We start from the raw sequence: 17879 nt of genomic DNA, 5'->3' as shown, positions 1-17879 counted from the left end.
TAATTTATGTTGATACATCTTGGGTCTGGGTTGGTAGGCATTACAATGCCACAGTTTTTTAGTGTTGAGTAATCCCTAGCTATAAAACACTTTCTATTTGAATCAAAATGGTACTAAATTTGAGACACCCACAAGAGAAGATGCTCAACATGTGGCGACCACCATGACCAATTTCGAGGAATTTCAGGGCCTATTTGAGTAGCAATATGAATTTTTCAAACACTAAACAATAAACAATGTTTTATTGGGAAATGTTGCCTTGCAGAAGAAAGTTACGGTCACATGAATATGGTCAGGTGGGGCAGCTACTTACCACATTGTCTATAACTGTTTGGCTGATTATTTCTCCTCTAGGTATATTAAAAATTGTATTAAAGAATATTGAATCTGGGATGTCAGACTGTGTTATCCAAAGGCCTCCATGAATGGTCTTTTTCCAGTTTACTGTTGTTGATCAGTGCTTGGGAGATTGTGCCCAAAGAGATTGAAGAATATTCAGCTGGTCAAAGGGATTTACCTTCTGCAAGCTAGATCTAATTAGTTTTTAACCATGTTCAATCGATTATGTTAATCATAATAAGAGTTTGGTAAATAAATTTATGAGAAGAAGAAATTTTTATTAAAACTTACTGTTGATCTGCATAAACTAATCAGATACAATTATGAATTTTTTAAATGAAAGGGAAGAGATCTAGTCGCTAGGGGTTCCAATGATCACTGTGGTTTGCTACTATATTGTTTATGCTGTTTTAAAGTTTTTTGTTGTTCAAATGTGTTTATGCTACTATGCTACATTCTAATTCTAACTCATGCTTCATAAAGATGTATATATATATATATATATATATATATATATATATAAAATATTTTTTTTTACATGTTTTTGTACTAACGAACCCAAACGAACCCAAACCCCTTTTCAAAATTTTGTCGAACCAGCGAACCGGTCCTCGAACCCGAACTCGGAACCGAACCGCGAACCGGCAACATGGACTGAAAAATGCGAATCAGCTTTTGAGTATCTGAAAGAAAAGTTAACTACTATACCCATACTAAGAGTACCCGACCAACAAAAGAAATTCGTAGTCATAATGGATGCATCAAGGGAGGGAGTTGGAGGAGTGCTAATGCAGGATAAGCAGGTAATTGCATATGAGTCCAAGAAATTGAAGAACTATGAGCAAAATTATGCCCCTAATGATCTAGAATTGGCAGTTATAGTTCATGCCCTTCAAATGTGGAGACACTACTTGATAGGGAAACCTTTCGGTCTTCGATCCGACCACCATAGCCTAAAATACATTTTCACTCAACCCAACCTTAATGCTAGACAGAGGAGATGACTGGAATTTTTAGCAAATTATGAGTTTGATATTAATTACATCAAGGGTAAGGAAAACAAGGTAGCAAATGCCTTAAACAGAAGGAGACACATTTTCGTGATGGTTGTCATAAATTTCAGATTAAAAGATCAGGTATTGCAACATCTAGAGCATGATGAATTTTATGGAGAGATTAGCCAAGCTCTCATCAGAGACCTAGAGGATCCCAGGTATTCAAAATTTAGGATAGAAGAGGATGGATTGTTATGATACCATGATAGGATTTATATACCCAACAAAACTGAACTTCGAAGAATGATTCTCGAAGAATTCCATTCAACTCCATATTCAGGACACCCTGGAGTAACTAAAATGTTGTCAGATATAAAACCTCTATATTTTTGGAAAGGAATGAAAAGGGAAATAACAGATTTTGTGGCGAGATACCTGGAATGCCAAAGAGTAAAGGCTGAACATTGTTATCCAATTGGCCTTTTGCACCAAACGAGATACCAGAATGGAAATGGCAGATAATTTCCATGGATTTTGTATAAGGGTTACCTATGACACGGAATTGACACCACCATTCTAGTAGTAGTGGTTAGATTGACTAAGGTTGCTCATCTTATATCAGGAAATCTAACCGATGGATCACCAAAAATTGCTCATAAATTCATAAAGGAGATTTTCAGCCTACATGGAGTTGGAGAGAAAATTATCTCAGATAGGGATGCTAGGATAACCTCCAGATTTTGGCAAACATTATTTTCGGCATTAGGGACTAAGCTAAACATTAGCTCAGCTTGTCATCCCGAGATTGATGGTCAAACATAAAGACTAATTCAGGTTTTAGAGGATCTTTTAAGAGTTTACTGTATGGATTGGTAATATCAGTGGAAAACATATCTACCCTTGGTAGAATTTGCTTATAACAATTTCTATCAATCCACCATTAAAATGGCCCCCTTTGAGGATTTATATGGCTGCAAATGTAGAACTCCTGTGAGCTGGAATCGATTAGAGGACAAAATTATTGTTGGACCTGAAATGCTTAGGGAAATGGAAGAACAGGTAATCCAAATTCGTCAAAGATTGAAAGAAGCCAACGATAGACAGAAAAGTTATGCAGATGCAAAAAGGACGCGTAGAGAATTCTCAGCGGGAGAAAAGGTGCTATTAAAACTAAAACCTCAAAAGACTACCATCAAGTTTGGTAAGAATGAAAAGTTGGCCCCAAGGTATGTAGGACCCCAGTAGCCTACAAAATTGCCCTACCACTAGCTCTTGCTAGGATGCATGACATCTTTCATGTGTCATATCTTAAGAAGTACATCGCTTATCATGATCATATAATTGATTGGAACTTATTACAGGTGCGAGATCTAGGGGTGGTGGAAACAGAACCACTCAGAATACTCGAGGTGCGTACGCTACGCTTTACGAAATAGAGATGTGACTCAATGCAAGGTCCAGTGGGATCAGTATGTAGAGGATAATGCTACTTGGGAAGATTATCATGAAATTTTCCAAAAATGCCCTCACCTTTTCTCTTGGGCTAGAGCCTGAACTTTTACTTTTCAGTTCTTTTCATTAATGTAATGGTCTGGATAGATGTTAATTTTAAGTTTTTGCTATGACATTCATCAGGGATGATGAAAAACTTAAGGGGGAGGGTATGTTACATCCCAAATTTTGACCTAATTTAAATTTATTATTGCTGTTGAATTGAATGGATTTTCTTTCATAATCATGTGAAAAGGGTAGTTAAATATATCTGTTGTATTCATTATTGTTTAACTGTTCAATGATGATGGTTGTTATCCATTATTTGTCATATGATGATGATAGTAGTTAGTAGTTGCTTGGTTTCAGAATTATGGTTAGTAATTAAACTTATTGCTAATATCTACATTAAATATTATTATGGATTTATCATGGAACTTGTTATTATTGTGGAAAATGTTGCACGAGTGATTGCAAGATAAGATGAAAGGGAGAAGTTTTGCTAAACAGGATCAACGGAATGGGGTACTATCTTAGTCCACTTCTCTGGTCGACAGGTATGACTTCTAACTATCTTGGTAAGGACCTAGTGACTTGTATAGCAGGGTACAATCATTTTGACACGCATGAGCTATTATATAAACATTAAAAACATTAATGATTTTAATTTAATTAAAATACATATGTTTATTGGATTATGATTACATTTCCATCATTTCATTATAACGCATATTTATGTATGCGCACATAGATATAGAAATAAAGGTGACAGCATAATATAGTTTTTATAGAAGATTCTATCGAATACATAGATTTAAATACATGTACAAGAAGATAAACTAATCTTCCGAATAAAGCATGTATTTAGATCTACATAATAAGAGATACAACCTTGGATAAAAACATATAATATGATGCCAATCTTATAAATACATCTATGTGCAAGTAGATAAATATATTATAATTTATCCTTGATTCATAACCTTGAAATTCTTTTCCTTATCTATTCAATTCTTTACTTGAAACTGAAATGTACATTTGGCATTTGATTCTCGATGGATCAAGAAAACAAATCTTTGTAAACCGATCATGAGTTACGGATGACGATCTTAGAAAGCCTTTTATTTATGAAAGCCGTGAGAAACCAAGAATATAACAAGACCATTGAGTCTCATTCCTCACAATATCTCTCAGCATTTTTCCCCACGTTCTTTCCCTCTGCATATTTCCTTACCACGATATCCCCATTTCATTGAATACTTTCGCTGAAAGACGTGATTGGTAATCACACTGAGGTTTGCGTTTGGAGTTATTTCCATTAAGGAACTGATTAATAGCGTCTAGCCAATGCTCCAATACTTTTCGAACTTAGCAGGTTATGTGGTTGACTTACCATATCCAAATGATTTATAATATGTTTTTATCAGATACCACTGCATTGTATTTACAACAGTAAGATACAGTTCCTTGAAATGTTGTACAACATCCTTGTTTGATATCATCGGATAGTTCCTCCTTAAGTTAGAACTTCTCATGATAAGTCAAGACCAATTGTTCATGATATGATTTCACATCTTTATTTTACTACTGAATGTCAGAATCAAATGGTATTTATTTTGCAAGTCTTAAGTTTATAATTCTCAGGTCACAGAAATGTGATATGCTGAAAACATGTAATATTCTTATGTCTATTGAGGATCAACAAGAGCTAGTTACTGTGAGATTCAAACACCTAGGATTCACCCGACTGTATAGCCAAGGAAGAGGTGAAGAGGTGAGATAGAAATTTGCAATAACATGGAAATAAAAATCAGACATGGCATAACAATTCTATATTATTTTTAAAAGGAAAATCATTTAATAACTCATGCATGTTCATACTTATTGTTCTCTTGTTGTCAAGTCGTGCAGTGGTGATTGGGTAATTGAACCCATCCGAAAACCTTGGCCAAGGTCGTTGAAGGCATGTTTGCCATCAATGATCACTTGATGTCAACAGTGCCAATTATTCAGACAGGTTTGTCCATAATTGTGCGGACATTCTAAACACTGAAAATGCTCAGGTGGTTGGACTAGAAGTATCCCAAGCTTGATCTTGGGGTAGGTATGGCCTTTCTATTCAATAGATTGTGTGGGAATGAATATGGTTAGAGGTTGGGAGGTTAAGCTTAAGTCAATGCTTCTCCTCTTACTAAAAGCCGAGGCTTGTACAACTAGTTAAAGACTTGCTAGTTACTTCTTTCCATTCCTGATATGCATTTTTATTCCTCTTGTAACTGATCATGTATTTACTTTACTATATACAAGGGAAGATAGTTAATCGTTATTTTAGTTACTTCAATTAATCGTTATTTTAGTTGCTTCAGTTAATCGTTATTTCAATTACTTTAGTTAATCGTTATTTCAGTTACTTTAGTTAATCATTATTTCAGTTAATTGTTATTCCAGTTATTTCAAATCTCAGTTAATCGTTAGTAGTTAAATCAGTTAATGTCTCATGAAAAGGATTTAAGATGTTTGCTTTGAAGATGGTTGAAGAAAACTCTTTCATTTCTATGTGAAACCAAATATTAGTTCTTCTTTAATTTGTTACGAAAATCCATTTGTTACACAAAGTTATGAAGAGTTTGGTGAAGGTAGCTTTTAGACAACATTTCTGGACAATAGGTATTGTTATTTGGATTTTATCTCCCAACAGAGATGGAATCTGGGTGAGCGAGCCGAGGCAAAAGTTGAAGACATGTTGAAGATGACTTGATTAAGTTAGCATGATTAGATGATCGGCAAGTGGAAAGTTATGAAGATTGTGAGCCGACAAATTGCTTGTAATTGTGAAAAGACGTAATATTCTAATGTAACATACAATGTAATATCTTAAGGTGGTCCTATATTATTATTGTAAATTGGGAAAGCCTCAAGGCCAACTCAATAACTTGTTTTAGGACTTTGTGTAAAGGAGAGGTCATTTCCTTTTGCTAGAGTGTGATATGCGGTAATATCTATGTGCGAGCTTGAATGCCAATAATTTTTGGATCAAAGCAGAGATTTGTGCAGTTGAGGCACAGTGAGCTTACAAGGAATTGTATTTGGTAAGATAAGTTGCTGTTGGACAGTTGTTGATGTACACTTGTATTATTCAATGAGGATAGTATTGAAGTTGTTTGGACAATGGGTCTATTTGTCTTCCCTTCAACCCCTAACAGGGTTGGCACAACTCCTAACAGGGATTCAGAGTCTTCTAACAGGGACTCATATGTACTGATTGTATTTCATTGACTCCTAACAGGGTCCATCCTTTCACAAGGAACATTTATATTAGTACATCATCTCGTGGGCGTCATACTCACTAGGGTCCTCTGATCAAGGGTTTCCCTAGTTAACAAATCTAGTGTTATTGTGTATGGTTATCTTTCTATGCTTGTTGCATCTTCTATTTACATGTTTTGGAATTAATAAGGATATTGAGAGTTGTTTTATTTTGGTGGATTTTACCTTCTAACAATTCTGAGTGAACAATTTCAGTATGTATAGGTGAACCTAGAACACATGTTTCTTCTTATAAACTGCAGGCTTGAATGAACTCGTAGTATCAACTCCTAAAGAGTGAAGACTTCTCAATGCCTTCACAAATCACTGATTGACTTGCAAATATTTCTAAATATTGCTGTAGCTACCAATGTTAATCCGTAACTCGTCAATCTCAGAGTATTTGCAATGAGTAATACAAATTATGTAGTCTGAACCATAGTTCGCAAACTCTCTGAGTACTCACGGAGTTGTTGAGTACTCTCCATTTTTTTTGTTGGGCAATGTGTTTTTCACATGCTGTTTTTGCTACAAAACCATGCATTTTTTCTTTCAAGATATAAATTTTTAATTTAATACATTTTGTAATTGATTTTTACAAATAAACGATGTTTCTTTAAGAGAATTTATTATTCAGTTCTTTCTAAGTTGTCGAGTTTTCTCCGGGTTTTTGTCGAGTTAAATTTTTTGGGCTTGCTGAGAATACTCTGAGTCTGAGTTTGCAATCTATGGTCTGAACAAGTAGGAGTCCGTAGCAATAAACAAAAGCTCATCTCCTTCCAAGGGTCTTGACGACAACACTGTTAATGATTCTGCAGTCAAGCAATGAAGAGTCTTGCACCAACAGTTTAGCAAAGAGGAATTCACGGGAATATTACTGCATCTGGATGATTGCTTGAATATTTTTGTTCAAACTATAGGCGAGGAACCATAATATTTAATGCGGCCAACATATATCTGCTTGATAATCAACACTACAGTCTTGGTTTTGTTAATACAATGAATGCCAATAAAGAGGCCCGACATAATAATTATTAAATGCCCTTGGTTTACCGCAAATACATCATAGGGAGGCAGTGGGTTATTTGACTGCGATTCCATCTATACAAATCAAGCTTCCTTGATTTGACAACGCTCCCACCTGTTAGTCTTCCGCTTATTCCATTCTTTGATTCAGCACCCTTAATGCAGATGTTAATAACTTCAAGTTTATCGATGAGCCATTCAATTTCGATCTGATGCAGACTGAAAATCAAGATTATGCTTTTGAGATAGAATTTATATTCTGAGTAATCTGAACTCTCAATTCTAATCGGATCTTCCTTAGCAAGGCTCTAATACCATGTTAAAGATTATTAGATTTATTTCAGATTAGAACTGTGAATGTCTTTTCAATTTTCAGAATATGATAATTACTAATCTCTGATTCTATTTAGCAAGATGTAATCAGAATTCGACCTTTGTAAAGTGTGTATGCAAATGACAATTCAATATTAATAAAGACTGATTATTAATTTGTAATTCTGAATCTGATATTTGCAGTTACCGAACATTAAAGGGCAGAGCACATATTAATTTTCGACGTCCTTCCCATGGGATCGGTTCTTCATTATATAGGGTGTGAGGAGACATACCCATGAACTTGTGGAGACATGCCGGTTCATGGGTATGTCTCCTCACACCCTATATAATGAAGAACACGCCCGTTCATGGGTATATCTTATGAAGAGGTACCTCTTCATGCCCAATCTCTAATCGGGTTTCAACCGTTAACAACTGCAAATGATTTCCTTAATCAAGATTGAAAGTGATCTTGCTCAAACATATTAAATTTCCATCTGGTTCTAATTGCCGATCATGATGCCTGATAGGGATTGGATATGAAACATCAATTAACTATAATCTGCAATTTAATAGTCTCTAATGCAGATCGATTATATACTTAGAATCTATGGTTCTTCAATTGGATACAAACATGATGATTGATTTTCCAAAATGATATGATGTAACTATATGACTGAGAGCAATACAAATATGTATGTGTGTATGTATATCAGAATATACCGAGGCTGATATACATACACACATATATATTCATCATGAAATCAATCATCATTTCTGACCGAAGCTACCATTTCTTCAACAAAAATGTTAAATTTAAATCTGATTGATTGGCCAAATACAAGTCAGCCTCTTCAAACAAATTAAAATGGTTGAATTTAAAATTGATTGATTGATCAAATTCATGTCGACCTAGACCAAGAGGTGCCCCCTTTTCATCCTTGGCGTTTATATAATGAGGGTGTGTTCATTTCATTTTCACCACAAGCAGATCAAACTTGCAATAAGAAGCAGCGATTTCATGACTAGAGGGGTGATTTTTAGAGGATTTTAGGAGGCAAAATTCATCGATTCTCCAAGAAATCAGAAGTGTAGGGCATTGAAGGAGATAAAATCTGGGTAGAAAATACAAAAAATAAGGCTTTATTAGACCACAATTTAAAGAAAACTCATTTAAAATCATAATTTGGTACGATTTTATGTTAAAAATCAGATTCTAAGCACCTAGATTTTCAGTACTAGCCAGCAAGGTAAGCCATATATTTGATTAATGAAAATCCTTGAAGAGTCAAAATGATTTGGTCATCCTAAACAAAGTTTGAATTCAATAATTTGCTCAAACTTCTTGCACATGTCTATTTCATGATTGTAAAGTCTTGCTTTCTAAATTGAAAATCTAATGGAAAATGTGGAATGCAGATCCAAGAATGTTAGGAACTGAAACTCAAAATGCAAAGAAAGATAGGCAAATCCAATTATAGAATGATACAAAGGAAATGACATTGGAGACTAGTTTCACCTTGAAGAACAAGAAGATTGGAGATACCAACCTTGGACTGGTCAACATGTTGCAAGTAAGTGATTGAATCTTTAGAAGGAATTCTTTGAGGATGGAAAAACGAATGGTGAAGAATGAAATTGTTCGCGCTGCTGCTTTTTCTCCTACACTGGAGTGCCCAACATTAGTACTTAACAATATTAATGCCGTTTTGGGACTTCAGTGGCTTGAGTCATTAGAGAGGTATGTTCAAGATTTCAAACAAAGGAAATTGGAATTTATGGTTGAGGATAAGGAAACCGTACTAAAAGGTATAGATGATGTTGGACCGAGGATAGCTTCAACCAGGAGAATGGAGACTTTCTTCTGACACGACGACATAGAATGGGCAACTCATTGCTTTGTTTTTAATTAGTCCACCACGAGAAAGGAACCCACTTACCATATTAATTCACAATCTCTGTTAGATATACATGTTGCAGTGTTTGAGGATATTCCTCCTTGGCATCCCCTTTATAGGGGATTTGAGCATGTAATTGAGCTTGAAGAAGGTTCAAAACTAGTTCTGACCACTTCTTACAGGCATCCTCATCATTTCAAATATGAAATTGAAAAGACAATTAAGAAGCTGCTGGAAATGGGACACATACGCCCAAATTCCAACCCTTTTGCTTCTTCTATAGGGCTGGTCAATAAGGATGGGACATTATGTATGTGTATTTATTACAAGGCATTGAATAAAAGATTAATAAAGAATAAATATCCCATACCCTGGTTAAATTAACTTTTGAATGAGCTGCATGGTTTAGTTTTCTTTTCCAAGATTGATTTACAGTCTGGCTATCATCAGATAAACAACATTCCATTGTTACTATGGACACTTCGAATTAATTGCTATGCCCTTCAGTCTCACAAATGCACCAATGACTTATCAATTTTGTACGAGTCACGTTTTCTTGAGAGGTTGAGGAAGTTTGTATGAGTATTTTTTGATGATATACTAATATATAGCAAACCTTGGGAAGAACATTTGCAGCATGTGGACATTGTTCTGAGTATCATGGAACAACAGTCATTGTTTGCTAAAGTTTTCAAGTGTGAATTTAGAATGTCATAGATTCTCTATCGAGGACACATATTTAGTGTTGAAGGGGTAAAAGTTCATCAAGAGAAGATACTAGCAATCTTGGGTTGGACACCTCCTAAAAGCATTTCCAATTTGAGAGGTTTCTTGGTTTATGTTGTTATTGCAGAAGATTTGTTCAAGGCTTTTCTTAGTTAGCTTCTCCTTTGACTAACCTTGCAAAGAAGGGGACTTTCTAGTGGTCTATAGATTCTCAGGTGATTTTCTAAAAGCTCAAGGACATCATGAGCAATGTCCAATTTCAGCCCTCCCTGATTTCACAGTGCCTTTCATTGTGGAACTTGATGCTTCAGGTCAAGGAACTGGAGCGGTACTAATGTAGGACAAACATCCTCTTGTGTTGAGAGCAGGAATCTCAGAGATCTAGAGAAATTGTATTCCATGTATGATAAAGAGATGTTGGCTATCATGCATACATTAGCCAAATTTAGACAGTATGTGGGTGCAAAATTTACTGTTAGAATTGATCATAATAGTTTGAAATATTTTTTGGAACAAAAGGATCTCAATGAAAGCCAACAAAAGTGGGTGAGTAAGATTCATGCATATGACTTTGATGTGGAATATATCAAAGCAAAGAAGAATGAGGTTGCTGATGTACTTTCTAGAAGACCCACTCTATTCACTTACTGAAATTTCTTCTGATTGGAAATCGCAGCTGCTGTCCAAATACGCTAAAGATACCTTTTGCTAGTGATATAGCGGATGGGAAGGTACATAATAATAGATATTCAATTATTGGGGAAGTGATATATTACAAAAGCAAGATCTACCTTGTACGTGGGTCTAAACTAATGCAGAGCATTATGGTGGTGAGAGAGAGATTCTCTTGGAAGGAGCTTAAAGACGATATACTGCAACATGTCTGTGAATGTTTGACATGCCAATGGAATAAGGCAGAGCACACTTTTTGGGCAGGTCTTTTACAACCATTACTTGTTCCAGAGCATAAGTGGGAAAGAGTATTGATAAACTTCATCATAGGACTACTGTGAGTACATGGAAAGGTTTGCATATTTGTAGTGATAGATGGGCTAACTAAATATTTTCATTTCTTTGCCATTGCTATAGATTACTTAGCTTCACAAGCTGCTGATTTGTTTTTTTGAGGAGAGTTCAGACTGCACGGTCTAAGACTATTGTCAGTGATAGGGACAGCAGGTTTATCAGCATATTTTGGCAAGATTTATTCCGTTTGGGAAGGACAAAATTGACTCCCAGAACCAGTTATCACCCTTAGACGAATGGACAAACTGAAATTGTGAATAAGTAGGTTGAGGGCTATCTCTAAAAACTATGTTTCAAGACGAAAACATGCTTGGGTCAGATGGTTGCATTTGGTTGAGTATTGTTACAATACTAACTATCACATGACAATTTGGAATGTCTTTATTTAAGGCATTGTACAGATATGGAGCTTTGTCATTTATGGACTAAGCCTTTGATGACAACAGAGTGCCCCGAGCAAAAGAAACCATATAGAGTTACCGAGACATTTTCAAAGCTTTGTAAGACGATATTTCACAGGCACATAAACCAACATAAAATGCATGCAGACAAACATAGAGTTGAGAGGATATTTCAGGTAGTACGCTTGGTTTTCCTATGCTTGCAGTCTTATAGACAATTTTCATTAGAAAACAACGGAGGAAAAAATTGACACCAAGGTTTTGGGTACAAGGTACTTAGGAAAATTAGAGAAGTTGCATATGAACTTGAACCTGCAGCAGGTAGTAGAATCTATAATATTCCCCATGTGTCTTGCTTAAAGAAACCATTGGGACAACAAACAATTGCCTCTCGTGAATTGCCACCATTGGATGAAGAAGAAAAATTGATTCTGAAATGTGGAGGTATTGCAGATTAGAGGGAAAAGAAGCCGAGAAATAAGATTGTGTGTGAGTATATGATAAAGTGGAAGGGATTGCCTATTGATGATGCCATATGGGAAAATGATGAGATACTACAACACCCCAATTTATGATTGCTAGCATACCAACAATCTTGGGAAGGGGGACTACAATGTCCCTCTTAAATAAATTATTAATAAATACTTTGTTAAGTATGATGCTAGTTGTGCATCTCCTAGTCCTAGCCAATTTTATGAAATAAAAGGAGACGATTATGTGGGCCTTTTGTCACTTAAGTGATTCTTATTTTTCAGTCATCAATCAGGGCCGTTTAAAACTTAAAGAAATAAGCCTAAGACTTAATGAAGGGGTCGGCTGAAAGTTATATTGATGATTTAATATAATGGTCAAGTAAGTAATGCCATCACCTATTTATTTAAGGAAATCACCTGATTTGTAGGGATGGAGAGGAAAGTGGATTTTTGCCTTTATAAGTCACTTAACCAGAAGAAGGCGGCATGCTTATTATGTTCTCATTTTTTTTCTATCTCTGCGCTCTGGGAAGATAACCCCATGGTATCTCAGCTTGGACGATTATCTAGGACTGCATGTATGGTTGAAGGCATAGAAAGAACATTGGTTCTTATTGTGTTTAGGAACAATAACTCTCTTAATATTCAATCTTTAGGTGCCAATCTGGAGGTGAAATGATTCCATCTCTGGATTCAAAGTGGCTGCCATTTCTCACACATTCAAAGAGACTCTAGCGTCTATCAGCAGTACTTGGGTAATCTATTGTGCTCAAATATTGTAGAGGAAAATCAGTCTTAGTTTGTATTGAAGGCAAATTGTTATTTCAGAACGTATATTTCATTTTAGATTATTCAAATTTTAACTCAAGGCAAATTGTTATTTGAGAACATATATTTCATTTTAGATTATTCAAATTTTAACTCAATTCCATCCCAAGTCCAAAAATCAGCAAAAAATATTATTATTGTGCCTCCAGTAGAGTTTTCGTTTATTTTCTGTTTGGCAAAAAATATTTCAGTGTTGTTCCTCATCTTGGCATGATTAGTTATTTTACCTCGAAAATAACACTGATTTTTTAGTAGATACTTTCAGCTTTTGATTAGATAGATAGATAGATAGATAAAATTTTAACGTCCATGAGGCTAAAAATAGCCTATGGGACAGCAAGACAACTCAAGTAGACTTAAGTAGCAATGTTCGCTTCTTGTGCAGGATGATGATGAGTCCACCCAATTGCTCAATGTACTCTTCGTTGAATAGGTTATGCCAAGAATTGTCACATATAGTGTCCGCAAATTTGTCTCTGCTACTCTTGTAGGCCTCACATTCTAAAATAAAGTGCTGTTCAGTTTCAACTTTCCCAGAATTGCAGAATCTGCAAATTCTCTCTTTCCAAGCCTCCTTTGGCCTCTTCCAACGTCCGGTCTCACAACGAAGTTGGTGAGAGTTGGTTCTTAGCTGAGCAATAAGAATTTTAGCCCTCCAAGAAATGTTGGCTCCTATGTATTATAATGATTAACAATAAGGCCATGTGACACCTTCCTTACATAGAACTAGTGTTCCACAGGGACAATGCTCTCCTCAAAAACCCTACGTCTCCAGTTGAGGGACATTTTTAAGACTTTGGGGAAATGTCCCCCCACAACACCACCACCGATACCACCTCCACTAGGGATGTTGTCAAGTCGCTATTTTGCACGTCATTACATACTGATTGCAACCTTAAACCTTGTGGAAACAAGTTTGCCTTTTACGGGGCACTAGCAAATATACTATTTTGCAGATTTTGCCTTGAAGATTTCAAGTCACCTCAATTGGTCTATCAACGCGGCTCCCCCAACTAATGTTCCATTGTTGTCCTTAAATTTAAGCCCTTGGTTCCCCCGTCCTTGAAAGTCATCCCCACAACCCTGTGTCCCTTTGTCTGAGAACTCCATGGAACTATGCATAAAACAAACATTTTCTTATCCAACACACAAACCTTGTCTAACACAGGGTCCATGCGATGTTTTTTTTTCATGGTTTTATGCAGTGTTGGGAAATTGCTGGAAATGTATCTAATCTCTAATTTAATAAAGGTATTGGCGAAGTAATACAATCCTGAAAATTAAGTTGTCCTAAAATGAAAAACCATGAAAATATTATCTTCTTTGTTTTGTTCAAAACTATCATTTCTAAAATGCTTAATAAACCTATCTTAGATGAACATAAAACATCACAAGTTAATATTACTTCACCATAATATAGCATCAATATAGAAGCATAAATTAGCAAAAGGAGCAAAACATCTCACAACATATGATTTACACGGAGAAACCCTTTTGGAAAAACTTCACACCAAAGATATCGGGGACTTGTATTAATCTTTTAGAGCAGGGACATCAATACAACTTCCCTCTGAATCACTACAACACTTTATTGCTTCAACAACCTGTGACTCAACTTGTTTTTCCTTCGACTCAAGCACTAAATATATAAGATGAGTGAAACTACAAACCACTCATTCAAGCTTTTGTTCAACTTCCCCCTTTTCATTCTTTTTCTATTATGACAACTAAATCATCAGTTTTCATAATTGCATTTAGCAACTTTCATGACAACTAAAAGATTACAAATTGTTAACTGATGATTAAAAAAAATATGGTTAATGCTAGGTTGAGACATTTTCCAAACACATAGAATATGCAGTTTCTTCTCCAACACACAAATCTTATTTAAGCTTTGAATTTCCACCACCTGGCTTGCTAGATATCAGCTCCACTTTGACATTCTCACCTCTAGGCACTAGTCCTGGTGTCAAGATGAGCATACCTTAGAGATCTGCAGGAAGAAACATATTTGGTGAGTTTCCCAATAGTCAAGACCAACACCACGCTTATCTTCCCCAATTGTGGCCTTGAAATCTAGGGCAATGTCCTAATGGAAGGATAAAACGGAGAACAAACATTGGTTTGTAACAAATCCCTTTGTAGTGAGGGGCATCACCTTTCTTCACCTGCTGTTAACAAACCATTCATAAACTGCACTGGATGCAAACAACTGTCATAGAACCTCCTAAACAATGAAATAGAAGAATACAATGCATCACCCAACTAAAGGAAACTTACTGGCAGGACTGCAATGCCTACAAGATGCACTTCACCTAAGTGCAATAAATGACCCTCAATCTTTCCTACGACCTTGTTTTCTGACATAGTGCTACTTTTTGAGCAAACAAACTACAATGAATGAAAATCACAGTCAAGGAGAGGAGCTAAAATGGCCTCAAAAACTGAATAAATAAGATTGGCTATATACAGCTGTAGGAGCTTCTTATTCAATACTGAAATTACATTATGTCACTGCATAGAAATTGCATCTTCGGTGTTGATAACTTACATTGGTAAAATTAGAGCCCAATTCCAAGGATACACTTTTATAAAATACATTGGAGAGGGGTCTTCTTTATTCTATAGTGCATTAGCATTTCTTTGATGACTATTATTGCTTCCAGCAGTATGAAGAAGAGAAAATACATTTTTTGATGGTAGAAATGGAACATTATATTAAAAAGCAAAACATTTACAAAATCGTTGCTTTAAATGAACAAAAGAAGGGAGTTTTGATCTAGTGTATTTATAGAACATATCACAGTTGTAAAAACAGTGTTAGAACCTTTTTTAAGTGGGAAAAAAAGCCACAGGAACATTAAATCTCAATTTTGTAGGGAAATATAATGTGGAGGTCTTTTATCTTTGGAGGAAAAATAAAAAATGAAAACAGCAATGGTAGTATCGATAAAAACCTTGACAGCTGAAACCCTGTGGGCCTTAATATTTGTTTTAGTCCTTTATTTGTCTTGGTTGGCATCAACCTTGCCGATTTCTCAATAGTGTGAAGATGCTCGCTTGGGAAAGGACTTATAAATATATATATTTTCCAATCTTCTATGCTAGCTTGTTGCTCGGTGCCCATAACTTTAGAAACTAAACTTCTGTTGTTTTCAATGTAAAATGGTAGTTGGTACAAGGTTCATGATTTCTTGTTTATTCATATTGTTTTCATGATATAGATGGATTTTGGTTGTAGTGATAGGCATTGGGGCTTGTGCTTACATTTCCAGGTCAAGTTTTTCGAGGAATTGTTTGCCTTAGCCAATTTCCACAAGAGTGTTATTAGCTCCATTGTCCGACGCATGATGAGGCAGTTGTCCATTTCTGCAGATGATGAGCTTCAGCAATGTTTATCATTTTTTGAAAAGGTTTGTATCCATTTTTCTATCTTTTTATTGGTGTTCTCATAATTTTAAAAGCATTTTATTCATTTCCTTGAATCATGAGGCTTGAATTGCATAGTTTTGTGGTGTGTATATTGTTTTCCACAATCCTGGATGAAGATGGTTTGCTGCAGTTATAATGATTTTAAACATGCTATGCATTTTGAGATATTATTATTTAGATCAATGACTTGGTGCTTCTCAATGTGTTTTGAACTTATCGTAGATGGAAGCTCGTCATGGAGGATTAGCTATATTGGATTCTGGAAGGGATGTCTTACCATGGCTCATAGAATCATTTCCAAAAATACTTCTTCGCGATGTTAAATATCATTTGAATCCATTGATAGATTTCTTTATATCTATTGGGGTACCGAAAAGTTATATTGGGCTGGTAGTATTGTGCTATCCTCCAGTCATTCTATTTGACATTGAAGCTGATATCCAACCCAGGATAAGGCTTTTGAAAAAGGTAATTTGACTGATGTATATAGATGAGATTCAATATGTGTTTTAAATGCATTTTATTTTTTACGCAAGGATACATGGATGTGTGGGTCAACATTTGTTTTGAGTAGGAACAGAGAAAGAAATATATCATATATTACTGTCCCCAATGACACAGCTAGATCAATTGGTCTCAAAATTGTACTGACAATTGTATACTTGAATTACATTACAAAAAACACAACACTATAAAAATATTGTATCTTGTATGTCAAAGCATACAATTATTGATTTGATAACTCCAAAGTTGGTTTAACAAGTGCATGTTTGAAATTTTTGTAGTCCATCAATGTTAAATTATACTTTTTCAACAAGTTGCTAACATTCAATATTGTAATGGTACATAACAACGTGGAGAAACCACATGGAGGATAAATTATGGTTTCTAAATGTTAATTCTTGTTGTTTGTGGAGTATATTTCATTTAATGCAAGGAATAAACATCATTCACCATTACACTACAAATTCTTTGATGACTTAATAAGCGACAATTATCTATAGGAATTCATTTATTGTTAATAGAATATTTTAATGTTTCTTTAATGGTCATTTTAGTTAGTCTTTAGTTTATTAGGTAGTTTCTATTTTTGTCTTTAGGTCATGAATGTTTTATAATAAAAACATCGTCTTTGTAAATGTCTATAAGGAGCTTTCATATCCTCTGTTTAAAATAATATTGATTTTCCATAACATGTTATCATAGCTGGTTGATGGGATTTCATAATAGTTGGTGAATTTTAAGGAAAAATCAAGCTTCGTCCAATTTGAAATTTTTTCCACTTAAAGATTCTTGCTGAAAATCGCAAGCCTGATCCAGAGTTTTGATTGCCATTCTTTTGGTTTCATCAAGTCTCTAATTTCCGAAGGTTGCATATACTTGCATGTTCTTTTTGTGAGTTGCATGTTCTTTCATGTGCTGTTTTACCATGCTAAGTCCCATGTTTTGTCGCATGAAGGCTTCTCTAAAGGGTTTTATAATTTTTTTGTTAAAAACTTATGTTTTGGGTTTATAATTTTTTCCTCAAAAATTATTTGTTGGGTTTTACTGTTTATTACTCAAAAATGATGCTCTGTATGCTGATTTGTGTCTTGGTTTCTGCTGTCTGGTTTCGATCAAAAT

At 35.1% G+C, this 17879-nt stretch overlaps 1 protein-coding gene across 2 annotated transcripts in view; it reads left to right on the top strand.

Moving 5' to 3' along the window:
- LOC149537226 (uncharacterized) overlaps nucleotides 1-17879 on the top strand; it is a 214470-nt gene that overhangs the window by 17490 nt on the left and 179101 nt on the right. For both annotated transcript variants that reach the window (XM_089807416.1, XM_089807417.1), the window contains exons 3-4: nucleotides 16100-16237; nucleotides 16479-16724. In XM_089807416.1, coding sequence (XP_089663542.1) covers nucleotides 16100-16237; nucleotides 16479-16724 — 384 coding nt within the window. The remainder of the gene's footprint in view (nucleotides 1-16099; nucleotides 16238-16478; nucleotides 16725-17879) is intronic.

Source organism: Cupressus sempervirens, chromosome 10 (assembly GCF_028749045.1).
Source record: "Cupressus sempervirens isolate cs-2001-9-10 chromosome 10, ASM2874904v1, whole genome shotgun sequence".
Lineage (NCBI taxonomy): Eukaryota > Viridiplantae > Streptophyta > Pinopsida > Cupressales > Cupressaceae > Cupressus > Cupressus sempervirens.
The sequence above is the reverse complement of the archived record's forward strand: the minus strand, read 5'-3'. Positions and strand labels throughout refer to the sequence as shown.